The 16,953-nt window shown below is 45.4% G+C and overlaps 1 protein-coding gene across 1 annotated transcript; it reads right to left on the reverse strand.

Moving 5' to 3' along the window:
* Positions 1 to 14,462: 14,462 nt before the first annotated feature.
* On the reverse strand, positions 14,463 to 16,585 carry LOC306913797 (E3 ubiquitin/ISG15 ligase TRIM25-like; the record flags this gene model as incomplete). Its single annotated transcript, XM_079490609.1, has 2 exons — positions 14,463 to 16,065; positions 16,336 to 16,585. 2 exons carry the CDS (start codon positions 16,583 to 16,585, stop codon positions 14,525 to 14,527), a joined length of 1,791 nt encoding a protein of 596 aa, XP_079346735.1. The 3' UTR covers positions 14,463 to 14,524.
* Positions 16,586 to 16,953: the final 368 nt, after the last annotated feature.

The raw sequence follows: 16,953 nt of genomic DNA on the forward strand, positions 1-16,953 counted from the left end.
CTACTGGAGGGCAGAAGTACTAACTCCTCTACCTTCTACTGGAGGGCAGAAGTACTAACTCCTCTCCTTCTACTGGAGGGCAGAAGTACTAACTCCTCTACTGTACTCTACTGTACCCTCCTCTACTGTACCTTCTACTGGAGGGCAGAAGTACTAACTCCTCTACCTTCTACTGGAGGGCAGAAGTACTAACTCCTCTCCTTCTACTGGAGGGCAGAAGTACTAACTCCTCTACTGTACTCTACTGTACCCTCCTCTACTGTACCTTCTACTGGAGGGCAGAAGTACTAACTCCTCTACCTTCTACTGGAGGGCAGAAGTACTAACTCCTCTACCTTCTACTGGAGGGCAGAAGTACTAACTCCTCTACCTTCTACTGGAGGGCAGAAGTACTAACTCCTCTACCTTCTACTGGAGGGCAGAAGTACTAACTCCTCTCCTTCTACTGGAGGGCAGAAGTACTAACTCCTCTACCTTCTACTGGAGGGCAGAAGTACTAACTCCTCTACCTTCTACTGGAGGGCAGAAGTACTAACTCCTCTACCTTCTACTGGAGGGCAGAAGTACTAACTCCTCTACTGTACTCTACTGTACCCTCCTCTACTGTACCTTCTACTGGAGGGCAGAAGTACTAACTCCTCTACCTTCTACTGGAAGGCAGAAGTACTAACTCCTCTACCTTCTACTGGAGGGCAGAAGTACTAACTCCTCTCCTTCTACTGGAGGGCAGAAGTACTAACTCCTCTACCTTCTACTGGAGGGCAGAAGTACTAACTCCTCTCCTTCTACTGGAGGGCAGAAGTACTAACTCCTCTACCTTCTACTGGAGGGCAGAAGTACTAACTCCTCTCCTTCTACTGGAGGGCAGAAGTACTAACTCCTCTACCTTCTACTGGAGGGCAGAAGTACTAACTCCTCTACCTTCTACTGGAGGGCAGAAGTACTAACTCCTCTCCTTCTACTGGAGGGCAGAAGTACTAACTCCTCTACCTTCTACTGGAGGGCAGAAGTACTAACTCCTCTACCTTCTACTGGAGGGCAGAAGTACTAACTCCTCTACCTTCTACTGGAGGGCAGAAGTACTAACTCCTCTCCTTCTACTGGAGGGCAGAAGTACTAACTCCTCTACCTTCTACTGGAGGGCAGAAGTACTAACTCCTCTCCTCCTACTGGAGGGCAGAAGTACTAACTCCTCTACCTTCTACTGGAGGGCAGAAGTACTAACTCCCCTCCTTCTACTGGAGGGCAGAAGTACTAACTCCTCTCCTTCTACTGGAGGGCAGAAGTACTAACTCCTCTACCTTCTACTGGAGGGCAGAAGTACTAACTCCTCTACCTTCTACTGGAGGGCAGAAGTACTAACTCCTCTACCTTCTACTGGAGGGCAGAAGTACTAACTCCCCTCCTTCTACTGGAGGGCAGAAGTACTAACTCCCCTCCTTCTACTGGAGGGCAGAAGTACTAACTCCTCTACCTTCTTGGAGGGCAGAAGTACTAACTCCCCTCCTTCTACTGGAGGGCAGAAGTACTAACTCCTCTACCTTCTACTGGAGGGCAGAAGTACTAACTCCTCTACCTTCTACTGGAGGGCAGAAGTACTAACTCCTCTACCTTCTACTGGAGGGCAGAAGTACTAACTCCTCTACCTTCTACTGGAGGGCAGAAGTACTAACTCCCCTCCTTCTACTGGAGGGCAGAAGTACTAACTCCTCTACCTTCTACTGGAGGGCAGAAGTACTAACTCCTCTCCTTCTACTGGAGGGCAGAAGTACTAACTCCTCTACCTTCTACTGGAGGGCAGAAGTACTAACTCCTCTACCTTCTACTGGAGGGCAGAAGTACTAACTCCTCTAACTCCTCCTACTGGAGGGCAGAAGTACTAACTCCTGGTGTAAAACATGTGAACAGCAGCAGGTCGTCACATTGAGCCGAGTCTGATCTGATGCCGTTTCTCCTCCGAAACAACATGTTTTCCTCCTCCTGACATAATAATGATCCACTAACGGTCGTCCAGCCAGCCGACATAATGAGTCTGTTTACTGTAATATCTGCATTGTCTGCTCAGGACCCCCCGAACGGACAGCACAATGCCACTGGCGGGGGGCCATAGCGGCCTTAACACATTCTGGGCGGGAACCCCTTTTGGTGTTTTAAAGCATTATATGTTATACTTTAGCTATTGAAAAAAATAGCAGATCTACAAGCTCATGAACTTGTATGTCTGCTATTTTTGAAAAAATCGTGAAAATGTGCCTCAAATCTTTGAATATATATTATTAGAGTGAGTGAACATTTTAACTCAAATCTTTGCTTCTGGGGGGGGGGGGGGGGGGGGGTACTGTATAATTTGTATACTGTATAATTGTTGGCGTCCTTATTATTGAGAACCACTGATACAGAAACATAAGGTTTTTCAGAAAATTGTCAGGATTTTGAAGACATTTTTTTAAATTTCGACGTCAGGCCTAAATGGGTTAAGAGTAAGACCCCCCCCCCCCCCACCCCCCCCCCGCGCGAAACGCACAGCACAATGCCACTGGCAGCAGCGTTTGGAAAACACAAGCTTCTCCTTTTTTACAGGCCGTTAACCCCCAAAAGAATCATATTTGAACTCTCGACAACAATCTCTTGAATTGTAGGAGTTGAGGCGTTACTGACTCTGTTCCACAGATAAACAGCCTCTATATGACGTCATTTCGGAAAGCCATGCATTGGTAAATGGTGCATTTAGGGGGGGAGGGGGGAGGGGGCTAGTGCCCCTGAAACAAAAGACTGAAAACATATAGCTATATATCATGATGACGCCAGGCCCAGGAAATAATTTAAAGACCGTTTAAGCGTCGTACGAAGCCAACTCGAGTCGTGACAAATCATGACAACAAACACAATATTTTGGACCAAACAAATAATTACAAAGAAGTAAAACAAGAAAAGAAGTGTTGTAACCTGCCGTTTTCTTCTTCTTTCTAATTATTTGTTCGGCCCGAAAAATTTTGTTTGTTGTCATGATTTGTCACGACAAGAGTTGGCTTTGTTCGAGGCTTAAATGGCCTTTAAATAAATACTTTTTGAAATGTCTATGAGGAAAATGACTGGGCTGGGCCCTGGTAGGGGGCGGGACTGGGCCCTGGTAGGGGCGGGACTGGGCCCTGGTAGGGGGCGGGACTGGGCCCTGGTAGGGGGCGGGACTGGGCCCTGGTAGGGGCGGGACTGGGCCCTGGTAGGGGCGGGACTGGGCCCTGGTAGGGGGCGGGACTGGGCCCTGGTAGGGGGCGGGACTGGGCCCTGGTAGGGGGCGGGACTGGGCCCTGGTAGGGGCTGGGCCCTGGTAGGGGGCGGGACTGGGCCCTGGTAGGTGGCGGGACTGGGCCCTGGTAGGGGGAGGGACTGGGCCCTGGTAGGGGGCGGGACTGGGCCCTGGTAGGGGGCGGGACTGGGCCCTGGTAGGGGCTGGGCCCTGGTAGGGGGCGGGACTGGGCCCTGGTAGGGGGCAGGACTGGGCCCTGGTAGGGGGCGGGACTGGGCCCTGCAGGACTGGGCCCTGGTAGGGGGCGGGACTGGGCCCTGGTAGGGGGCGGGACTGGGCCCTGGTAGGGGGCGGGACTGGGCCCTGGTAGAGGGCGGGACTGGGCCCTGGTAGGGGGCGGGACTGGGCCCAGGTAGGGGGGCGGGACTGGGCCCTGGTAGGGGCGGGACTGGGCCCTGGTAGGGGGCGGGACTGGGCCCTGGTAGGGGGCGGGACTGGGCCCTGGTAGGGGGAGGGACTGGGCCCTGGTAGGGGGCGGGACTGGGCCCTGGTAGGGGGCGGGACTGGGCCCTGGTAGGGGGCGGGACTGGGCCCTGGTAGGGGGCGGGACTGGGCCCTGGTAGGGGGGCGGGACTGGGCCCTGGTAGGGGGCGGGACTGGGCCCGGGTAGGGGGGCGGGACTGGGCCCTGGTAGGGGGCGGGACTGGGCCCTGGTAGGGGGCGGGACTGCGACGCTCTATTGAGTGCTTGTTCAGTATCAGCAGTCTCTCCCTGTCTCTCCTCCGGCTCTTTGGTTAAACCCATTTAGGCCCGACGTCGAAGTTTTAAAAAAAATGTTTACTGAAATACCTCATGTTTCTGTATCAGTGGTGCTCAATATTTCATGTCAAGGACCCCAAAAATAATATGTTATCGGCCGCCGACCCCCCATCTGAAAATATGTTGTTCCAAAGACCTCACAGAAGCAAAGATTTGAGTTAAAAAACGTTCGCTCTGAAAGAATATATATTCAAAGATTTGCGCCATGCACATTTTCACGATTTTTCAAAAATAGCAGATCTACAAGCTCGTAGTACTCTGCACTCGGTGCCGCGCTATGAGCTTGTAGATCTGCTATTTTTCAATAGCTAGAGTATAACGTAATGCTTAAAACACCAAAAGGGGTTCCCGTCCTCGAAAGTAAACTTTTTCAGGTTGGGACGCAGATTTCATCCAAAGCGGATTCAGAGTGATAATTCCCGCTCTGTGTGACCATGAGGTCACCGCATGTGTCTTCTCCGTCGGGACACATGTCAGAACATTCTTAACGTATTCAGGACGGGAACCCTCTTTTGGTGTTTTTAAGGATTATGTCATGCTTTAGCTTTTTTTGTGAAAAATAGCAGATCTACAAGCTCATAGCGCGGCACCGAGTGCCGCGCTATGAGCTTGTAAATCTGCTATTTTTGGAATATTATGTTCTTTCGCAGCAAATGCGTTTAACTCTTTGATTAATTGAACAAGGTGGACCCTGTTGTAAACAAGTGTAATGCTTTATGGTGTCGTCCACTCACAGTTAACAGTCTTTTGTATTGAGCTTTGCTTGAAATGTACTGTAATTCTGCAAACTGTTAATAAATAATTCAATCAATCAATCAATCAATCAAAAAACTCAAGTCTTTGCTTCTGGGAGGGGGGGGGGGGGTCCCTGGAACAACATACTGTCAGATGGGGGTCGGTGGCCGCATATCATTCTGGGGGTCCTTGACATGAAATAGTTTGAGCACCAGTGACATACAGAAACATGAGGTTTTTCAGAAAACTGTCATGATTTAGAAGATTTATTTTTGTAGAATCTGGTCTCAGGACTAAATGGGTTAAGATCCAAACTACACAGTTTGATTGAAATCGTAATCCTCCGTACACGGCTACACGCGCCCCGGACAGTTGATCGTAATCCTCCGTACACGGCTACACGCGCCCCGGACAGTTGATCGTAATCCTCCGTACACGGCTACACGCGCCCCGGACAGTTGATCGTAATCCTCCGTACACGGCTACACGCGCCCCGGACAGTTGATCGTAATCCTCCGTACACGGCTACACGCGCCCCGGACAGTTGATCGTAATCCTCCGTACACGGCTACACGCGCCCCGGACAGTTGATCGTAATCCTCCGTACACGGCTACACGCGCCCCGGACAGTTGATCGTAATCCTCCGTACACGGCTACACGCGCCCCGGACAGTTGATCGTAATCCTCCGTACACGGCTACACGCGCCCCGGACAGTTGTCCTTGTTTTGTGTCTTGACCCGATTTCACTTTCTGGGACTAAAACACCGACAAGACCAAACCTAATGTGACCCCTCTAACAACACACGCATGTATCATGTATGAGACGTGCACAGACTCTATAGCATGCACGCACGCACGCACACATGCACGCACGAACGCACGCAAGCATGCACACCATGTAGTTGCATGGCATGTAGTGGATTAATACAAATGATTGTATGTGGCGTGTTGGAATGTTGTGGAACAGTAGAACAGAATCATGCAGGGATTGGTAGAGGCTATACGTTGCATCAAAATCTACCATGTAACTAGTAGTAACTAAAGTTTTCAAATAATTGTAGTGAAGTCAAATTACAATATTTTGCCTTTGAGGTGTAGTGGAGTAGAAGTGGGCCTAAATGTAGGCCTACAGAAAATTGGAAGTACTCAAGTAAAGTAATTAAAATACCTCAAAATTGTACCCATTCAGGACAGGAACCCCTTTGGGTGTTAACTTTTATATTAAGCATTATGTCATACTTTAGATAGCAGATCTACAAGCTCGTAGCGCGGCACCGAGTGCCGGACTGTGCCGCGCTACGAGCTTGTAGATCTGCTATTTTTGAAAAATCGTGAAAATATTGCAAGAATATATACATTCTTTCAGAGCGAACGTTTTGAACTCAAATCTTTGCTTCCGGGGGGGATGTTGTTCCCTGGAACAACATATTTTCAGATGGGGGTCGGAGGCCGAATACATATAATTCTGGGGGTCCTTGACATGAAAAACGTTGAGCACCACTGACAGAAACAGAGTTATTCTTCTGAAAACTGTCATGATTTAGAAATGTACTTTCACCATAGCAATAAAGTACGCAGCACGCCACATGAACTCACAACATGCAAAAGCACTAAAACAACCTGAAATATCCTTCATGCACAAATATCACACACACACACACACACACACACACACACACACACACACACACACACACACACACACACACACACACACACACACACACATTTGGTTCCATTGGTACTAGGGATACAGACCTGTAAAGCAGGGGTTCTCAACCCGTGGGTCGCGACCCCTCCAAATTATTTTAGGGGGTCCCCAAATTATTTTCAAAAAAAAAAAAGATTTCTTTTACATTTTTATTTTCACGATTTTTCAAAAATAGCAGACCTACAAGCTCGTAGCGCGCCACTCGGTGGCGCGCTATGAGCTTGTAGATCTGCTATTTTTCAATAGCTAAATTATAACAATGCTTAAAACACCAAAAGGGGTTCCCACCCAAAATGGTTTAAGGTTATTGTAGCAGTCAATTTATATTGGGGGTCGGGAGGGGGCGGGGCGGGGGTCCCGAGACATTGCCAAAGCATTCCCGGGGGTCCCCGGCCAAAAACGTTGAGAACCCCTGCTGTAAAGGGTCCATTTGGTTCACGGTACCCTGCGGGGGTCCCTGCGGGGGGTCCGTGGACCAACGCTTTGACAACCACTGTCATGAACGATACAATTATGGAGGGACTATAATGTGAGTCAGAGTTGTAAACAGAGGCAACGCTGCCCCCTGTTGGCCAATCATCTCAGTGCGTCATGTTTCTTATACTTTTTGGCCTCACATCCATGCAGCCATCTGTCCATGCTGCACGCACGCACGCACGCACGCACGCACGCACGCACGCACGCACGCACGCACGCACGCACGCACACACACACACACACACACACACACACACACACACACACACACACACACACACACACACACACACACACACACACACACACACACACAGTATTGTTGAATCATAACTAAGATAGTGAAGTCTGTTGAGATGTGACAATCATGTAGGCTATGTGTTTACTAGGAAGACTGTTAGTGCCCCCTAGGGGTCACAACCAGATGGTTTTACATGGAGAGATTTCACTACTCACTAGACAGGCAGGCAGACAGGCAGGCAGGCAGGCAGGCAGACAGGCAGGCAAACTTTTTCCGGGGGTCAAATCCCTGTAAACCCTCGGCTCGAAATGCATAGAAAACTATCATTATATACGTCTGTCTGTCTGTCTGTCTGTCTCTTCTTCTTTGACCAACAGTACCTAATGTCCATGTGAAATGAAATGATTACTATATTTACCCAGGGTATCTGGGCTAAGCTCAAGAACTTGTTTCCAGCCAGGCCCTGCTCATAGAACACATTTCATCGTAGTGGTTCAATGCCTTGTTCAAGGGCACTTCAGCGGTGGTAATTTTAACGTGTCGGACCGCTGATTCGAACTGGCGACCTTCCGGTATCAAGACCGCTCCGCAATCCGTTCGGCCACCGCTGCCACTGAGACACCCTGTCGGTTAATAAAGCACTGATGATGACAAACAGTGTCCAGGTGGGTCTACATCTCTCTAAAGATGCTGCCCAGCCAATCAGAAACAAACAGTGTCCAGGTGGGTCTACATCTCTCTAAAGATGCTGCCCAGCCAATCAGAAACAAACAGTGTCCAGGTGGGTCTACATCTCTCTAAAGATGCTGCCCAGCCAATCAGAAACAAACAGTGTCCAGGTGGGTCTACATCTCTCTAAAGATGCTGCCCAGCCAATCAGAAACAAACAGTGTCCAGGTGGGTCTACATCTCTCTAAAGATGCTGCCCAGCCAATCAGAAACAAACAGTGTCCAGGTGGGTCTACATCTCTCTAAAGATGCTGCCCAGCCAATCAGAAACAAACAGTGTCCAGGTGGGTCTACATCTCTCTAAAGATGCTGCCCAGCCAATCAGAAACAAACAGTGTCCAGGTGGGTCTACATCTCTCTAAAGATGCTGCCCAGCCAATCAGAAACAAACAGTGTCCAGGTGGGTCTACATCTCTCTAAAGATGCTGCCCAGCCAATCAGAAACAAACAGTGTCCAGGTGGGTCTACATCTCTCTAAAGATGCTGCCCAGCCAATCAGAAACAAACAGTGTCCAGGTGGGTCTACATCTCTCTAAAGATGCTGCCCAGCCAATCAGAAACAAACAGTGTCCAGGTGGGTCTACATCTCTCTAAAGATGCTGCCCAGCCAATCAGAAACAAACAGTGTCCAGGTGGGTCTACATCTCTCTAAAGATGCTGCCCAGCCAATCAGAAATGATAAATGGTACAGATATTGTGTGATATTCTTTTTTTTAAATATTGGCTCAAAATAAATATTATTTTGATTGGGTGGGCAGGACATAGGTGCATGCATATGGAATACCCTGATGTCATCAATGTGAATGTATGATTGATTGATTGATTGATTGATTGAATTATGTATTAGCAGTTTGCAGAATTACAGTAGGCCTACATTCAAGTACAACTCAATGCAAAAACTGTTAACTGTGAGTGCACGACACCATAACATAAAGCATTACACTTGTTTACAATAGGGTAGGCCTACAGCTTGTTCAATTCATAGACGGAACTCCATAAAGCAACACATAATGTACGGACAAGGTGCAAAGGGTACTCTAGTCTACACTACTTGTATTGCATAACCAGAAAAAATAATAATACGATAATAAACATATTATTTATGTGACGTGTTTATTGTGAAAATTGTGCAAGGGAGACGATATAACACGTTTGATTATAACAAAAGCAACGTTAATCTTAAAAAAGTTACACATGTCATGATCACTTTTATGATGTAATGGTTAGAACACACTGATCTCTGTGCTCTGCACTAAACCCTACATCACAACAAGAGTGTGTATGACTATGAATACAAGAGGAGAACGACATATTAAAATAGATTATTAACCACTTTAAGGCCCATTATAGATTATTAACCACTTTAAGGCCCATTATAGATTATTAACCACTTTAAGGCCCATTATAGATTATTAACCACTTTAAGGCCCATTATATCAGATTATTAACCACTTTAAGGCCCATTATACCAGATTATTAACCACTTTAAGGCCCATTATAGATTATTAACCACTTTAAGGCCCATTATACCAGATTATTAACCACTTTAAGGCCCATTATAGATTATTAACCACTTTAAGGCCCATTATACCAGATTATTAACCACTTTAAGGCCCATTATACCAGATTATTAACCACTTTAAGGCCCATTATATCAGATTATTAACCACTTTAAGGCCCATTATACCAGATTATTAACCACTTTAAGGCCCATTATACCAGATTATTAACCACTTTAAGGCCCATTATACCAGATTATTAACCACTTTAAGGCCCATTATACCAGATTATTAACCACTTTAAGGCCCATTATAGATTATTAACCACTTTAAGGCCCATTATACCAGATTATTAACCACTTTAAGGCCCATTATAGATTATTAACCACTTTAAGGCCCATTATACCAGATTATTAACCACTTTAAGGCCCATTATAGATTATTAACCACTTTAAGGCCCATTATGTAAGGGATAATATCTGGCTAGGTGGTCATTGTCGGGAGATAATTCACCGACAGGGAGTTTAACCACCGAGGCGAAGCCGAGGTGGTTACACTCCCTGAAGGTGAATTATATCCCGACAATGACCACCTAGCCAGATATTATCCCGCTTATTACATGGCTAACTAACATAAATTAATCCATTGATCCAAAACACAACAAAAAAAGTATTCCATAACTTCGCGCTGGCTGCGTCTGCCCAGCTGCAGGGCTGAAGCACTGTCGGAAAACAAGGAAGTGAGTTGATCAAATAGAATCCATTTTCGGGTCCAGCTGCTTCGTCTATTTCTCGCTCAAATGTTTTCAAAAACATTTTTAAGAGCAATGTTTAGCTGTAAATTACATTGTGTGTCAGTAGTGTGTGTGTTTACATGGCTGTTATGTTGGAAACGGCAGTAAATCAAGCGGGCGCAGCCGCGCAGCTGGTGGTGCTCAGAGGGTTTGATTAGGCAGCGGTCATTATACAGCGGAGCGGTCATTATCATGAGATAACTCACCGCTGAATTAAGCGATTGACCAATCAGAATCAAGCATTCAACCAAGCCATGTAATAAAGATTATTAACCACTTTAAGGCCCATTATACCAGATTATTAACCACTTTAAGGCCCATTATAGATTATTATTACATGGCTTGGTTGAATGCTTGATTCTGATTGGTCAATCGCTTAATTCAGCGGTGAGTTATCTCATGATAATGACCGCTCCGCTGTATAATGACCGCTGCCTAATCAAACCCTCTGAGCACCACCAGCTGCGCGGCTGCGCCCGCTTGATTTACTGCCGTTTCCAACATAACAGCCATGTAAACACACACACTACTGACACACAATGTAATTTACAGCTAAACATTGCTCTTAAAAATGTTTTTGAAAACATTTGAGCGAGAAATAGACGAAGCAGCTGGACCCGAAAATGGATTCTATTTGATCAACTCACTTCCTTGTTTTCCGACAGTGCTTCAGCCCTGCAGCTGGGCAGACGCAGCCAGCGCGAAGTTATGGAATACTTTTTTTGTTGTGTTTTGGATCAATGGATTAATTTATGTTAGTTAGCCATGTAATAAGCGGGATAATATCTGGCTAGGTGGTCATTGTCGGGATATAATTCACCTTCAGGGAGTGTAACCACCTCGGCTTCGCCTCGGTGGTTAAACTCCCTGTCGGTGAATTATCTCCCGACAATGACCACCTAGCCAGATATTATCCCTTACTTAACCACTTTAAGGCCCATTATAGATTATTAACCACTTTAAGGCCCATTATACCAGATTATTAACCACTTTAAGGCCCATTATACCAGATTATTAACCACTTTAAGGCCCATTATAGATTATTAACCACTTTAAGGCCCATTATACCAGATTATTAACCACTTTAAGGCCCATTATACCAGATTATTAACCACTTTAAGGCCCATTATAGATTATTAACCACTTTAAGGCCCATTATACCAGATTATTAACCACTTTAAGGCCCATTATACCAGATTATTAACCACTTTAAGGCCCATTATAGATTATTAACCACTTTAAGGCCCATTATACCAGATTATTAACCACTTTAAGGCCCATTATAGATTATTAACCACTTTAAGGCCCATTATACCAGATTATTAACCACTTTAAGGCCCATTATACCAGATTATTAACCACTTTAAGGCCCATTATATCAGATTATTAACCACTTTAAGGCCCATTATACCAGATTATTAACCACTTTAAGGCCCATTATACCAGATTATTAACCACTTTAAGGCCCATTATACCAGATTATTAACCACTTTAAGGCCCATTATACCAGATTATTAACCACTTTAAGGCCCATTATACCAGATTATTAACCACTTTAAGGCCCATTATAGATTATTAACCACTTTAAGGCCCATTATAGATTATTAACCACTTTAAGGCCCATTATAGATTATTAACCACTTTAAGGCCCATTATAGATTATTAACCACTTTAAGGCCCATTATACCAGATTATTAACCACTTTAAGGCCCATTATACCAGATTATTAACCACTTTAAGGCCCATTATAGATTATTAACCACTTTAAGGCCCATTATACCAGATTATTAACCACTTTAAGGCCCATTATAGATTATTAACCACTTTAAGGCCCATTATACCAGATTATTAACCACTTTAAGGCCCATTATACCAGATTATTAACCACTTTAAGGCCCATTATATCAGATTATTAACCACTTTAAGGCCCATTATACCAGATTATTAACCACTTTAAGGCCCATTATACCAGATTATTAACCACTTTAAGGCCCATTATACCAGATTATTAACCACTTTAAGGCCCATTATACCAGATTATTAACCACTTTAAGGCCCATTATACCAGATTATTAACCACTTTAAGGCCCATTATAGATTATTAACCACTTTAAGGCCCATTATATCAGATTATTAACCACTTTAAGGCCCATTATACCAGATTATTAACCACTTTAAGGCCCATTATACCAGATTATTAACCACTTTAAGGCCCATTATAGATTATTAACCACTTTAAGGCCCATTATACCAGATTATTAACCACTTTAAGGCCCATTATACCAGATTATTAACCACTTTAAGGCCCATTATACCAGATTATTAACCACTTTAAGGCCCATTATACCAGATTATTACATGGCTTGGTTGAATGCTTGATTCTGATTGGTCAATCGCTTAATTCAGCGGTGAGTTATCTCATGATAATGACCGCTCCGCTGTATAATGACCGCTGCCTAATCAAACCCTCTGAACACCACCAGCTGCGTGGCTGCGCCCCGCTTGATTTACTGCCGTTTCCAACATAACAGCCATGTAAACACACACACTAGTGACACACAATGTAATTTACAGCTAAACATTGCTCTTAAAAATGTTTTTGAAAACATTTGAGCGAGAAATAGACGAAGCAGGACCCGAAAATGGATTCTATTTGATCAACTCACTTCCTTGTTTTCTGACAGTGCTGCAGCCCTGCAGCTGGGCAGACGCAGCCAGCGCGAACTTATGGAATACTTTTTGTTGTGTTTTGGGTCAATGTATTAATTTATGTTAGTTAGCCATGTAATAAGCGGGATAATATCTGGCTAGGTGGTCATTGTCGGGATATAATTCACCTTCAGGGAGTGTAACCACCTCGGCTTCGCCTCGGTGGTTAAACTCCCTGTCGGTGAATTATCTCCCGACAATGACCACCTAGCCAGATATTATCCCTTACTTATTAACCACTTTAAGGCCCATTATAGATTATTAACCACTTTAAGGCCCATTATACCAGATTATTAACCACTTTAAGGCCCATTATAGATTATTAACCACTTTAAGGCCCATTATAGATTATTAACCACTTTAAGGCCCATTATAGATTATTAACCACTTTAAGGCCCATTATAGATTATTAACCACTTTAAGGCCCATTATACCAGATTATTAACCACTTTAAGGCCCATTATACCAGATTATTAACCACTTTAAGGCCCATTATACCAGATTATTAACCACTTTAAGGCCCATTATACCAGATTATTAACCACTTTAAGGCCCATTATACCAGATTATTAACCACTTTAAGGCCCATTATATCAGATTATTAACCACTTTAAGGCCCATTATAGATTATTAACCACTTTAAGGCCCATTATACCAGATTATTAACCACTTTAAGGCCCATTATAGATTATTAACCACTTTAAGGCCCATTATATCAGATTATTAACCACTTTAAGGCCCATTATACCAGATTATTAACCACTTTAAGGCCCATTATATCAGATTATTAACCACTTTAAGGCCCATTATACCAGATTATTAACCACTTTAAGGCCCATTATAGATTATTAACCACTTTAAGGCCCATTATACCAGATTATTAACCACTTTAAGGCCCATTATAGATTATTAACCACTTTAAGGCCCATTATAGATTATTAACCACTTTAAGGCCCATTATACCAGGAACGTGCACACATAGACATCAACGGGGGCTTCAGCCCCTGCCCTTTTACCCGTCTGTAAAACAACTGCCCTCTCCAGACCACGAATGTATAATTTTACTATGGTGGAAGACATGCACATGCCCTCCTCTCCTTTCCTTTCCATGCCATGACGGAAGGAAGGCAGCATTCAGGAGAATTGCTTTTTTTCTCCTGAAGTCTCCTGAACTTGAACTCAGCATTTTGTGCTGAACACATTTGTTTATAAATCCATGTCGTTACACCTGCATCTCCACTAGCTAAAGAGTGCTGGGTTGCGCCCCGAAAATAGCTGATCTACAAGCTCTCAACGCGTCGCGCTGCGACGCGTTGAGAGCTTGTAGATCTGCTATTTTCGCTATGTTTTTGTCCAAAAGTGCTCTCTTACGGGATTACAGCCCCTGACACTCTCTGCACGTCCCTGCTATATACTTTTATATACTTATATATACATCATACGACGTACCATCAAACATATTGCTGATCTACAAGCTCACAACGCAGGCTGAGAGAAAAACAAGAACATTACAATGAAACTATTCTGCATGCTGACATGAGAGACAAAAACAAACGTGTGATCTACTTGAGGTCACACAACTCAGCAGTGTCTCCAGTGCAATAAAGCCTAAGTCCAGCATGGAGGTTGTGTGTGAACGTGGTGTGGACTGTGTGGAGGAGAGTCATGGTGTCGTCAGACACATCGTAGAAGGACAGAGTACCTGCACTGTGGTCCAGGTACACTCCTACTCTGGAGGACACACGGCCTGGGATGAGAGTATCAATGCCTTTGTGTCTGAAAGTACAACCTCCTAGGAAGTTATGCCGTAAACACCATGATTTATCATTGTATCCAAATGCACTTTCAGCACCAGACCCTGTTCTGCTGATATCTTTACATGAGACTGCTGCACCAACATACAATCCACTGATCTCTACCTCCCAGTACCAGCGTCCACTCAGAGCCTCTCTACTCAGAACCTGACACGCTCCAGTGAATCTCTCTGGGTGATCAGGATGTGATTGTGATTGGACTATCAGCGTTACTTTCCTGTTCCCTTTAGACAGAGACAGGCGTTGATGAGCTGTGTTTGGATCCAGTGTGATCGGACGAGAATACTGTAAGAACTCAGCTCTGGTCTTGGGTTCTGGTGCTGTTGACAGTAAAACATCCACTCTGTTCACTGTCTCCGAGACATTTGTCCCTTCCTCTGTGAGAATGTCCTCTAGTTCGTCAGCTCTGGTCTTTGGTTCTGCTGGTGCTGACAGTAAAACATCCACTCTGTTCACTGTCTCCGAGACGTTTGTCCCTTCCTCTGTGAGAATGTCCTCTAGCTTGTCCCTCATCTTGGACACGGCCACAGTCACATCTTCAAAGTATCTCAGAGGACGGACATGGCTGCTGACTGGGTGTGTAGATTCACCGATCGTTGAGAGGGAGGAGGTGTAACGCTGTAGGAAACGGATGTGATCCTCTGTGAGCGAGAGCTGCTCCAGCTCAGCATGTCTCCTCCTCAGTTCAGTGACCTCCTGCTCCGCACGCCTCCTCAGGTCTTCAGCACGACTCACTTCGCGTTCCTGCTGGTCTCGGATCAGCTGCCTCACCTCAGATCGTCTTCTCTCCATGGAAGAGATGAGCTCAGTAAAGATGGCGTCACTGTCCTCCACGGCTCCATCAGCACAGTGGTTGATGGACTCTACCTCCTGGTGAAGCACCTTCACGTCTTTCTCTCTCTCCTGGATTCTCTGCCGGATGTTCTGCTGACTCGTATCGAGTTCTTTCTGTCTCTCAGCCCGTTCAGCTGCAGCTGAGATCGTTTCGTGACCTTTGTGTTCGTCCATGGAGCACAGAGAGCAGATAAGCAGCCGATCGGTACGACAGAAAACCTTCTTCACTTCGTCGTGACGAGAGCAGATGTTCTCCTGAAGCTCTCCGGAGGCTTGGACCAGCTTGTGTCTCTTAAAGGCAGGAGACTGATAGTGAGGCTGGAGGTGAGTGTCACAGTAAGAGACCAGACACTGAAGACACGTCTTCACAGCTTTCAGTCTCCTCCCAGTGCAGACATCACAGGCCACATCTCCAGGTCCAGCGTAGCAGTGATCAGGAGGAGCAGCTTGGAGTCCTGTTGATTATAGATTGATACATATGGATTTATCAATCTCATAAAATTGTATGTCTCCGCTGCCTGATAACTATTGTTTTTGTTACCGCCTATCTTTGTTACCGTCTATATCTGCCTTATATTGTTTCCCCTCCAGATATCCTGACACACTGCCATGTTGTTAGCCTTTTATATTCTTGTAAACACGACGTTTCATCTCTTTATTGGTTTATAAATGTATATGTGACAGACAGTGAGCTGTATTTACAAGATAACTTAAACCGGTCTCACCTGTCTTCTTCAGGCTCTCCACCACCTCAGCCAACATGGTGTTTTTCTTCATAACAGGTCTTGGGTTGAAGACGTGTCTACACTGTGGACAGCTGAACCTCCCCCTCTGGTCGTCCTGGTTCCAGTGTCCCTCGATACACCTGCTGCAGTAGCTGTGTCCACAGGGAACAGTCACTGGATCCTTCAGTAGATCCAGGCAGATAGAACAGCATAACTGTTCCTCATCCAGTTGAAGTCCCTGCTGCGCCATTTCTGTCTGTCTGTCTGTCTGTCTGTCTGTCTGTCTGTCTGTCTGTCTGTCTGTCTGTCTGTCTGTCTGTCTGTCTGTCTGTCTGTCTGTCTGTCTGTCTGTCTGTCTGTCTGTCTGTCTGTCTGTCTGTCTGTCTGTCTGCCTGCCTGCCTGCCTTGCCTGCCTGCCTGTCTGCCTGCCTGCCTGCCTGCCTGACTGACTGACTGACTGACTGACTAACAGATTGAGTTAAGGTTGGTTTAACACATGATACGGGAGATCCTTGATTCTGGTTGGTTCCTCAGAGGTCACATGAGATGAGATATCCTTTCCGATTGGTTCGTACGGACAAAACCACACTGAACCTTGTCCCTCGTATTTTTATTGGG

Source organism: Electrona antarctica (genome assembly GCF_951216825.1).
Source record: "Electrona antarctica genome assembly, chromosome: 21".
NCBI classification, from domain to species: Eukaryota; Metazoa; Chordata; class Actinopteri; order Myctophiformes; family Myctophidae; genus Electrona; species Electrona antarctica.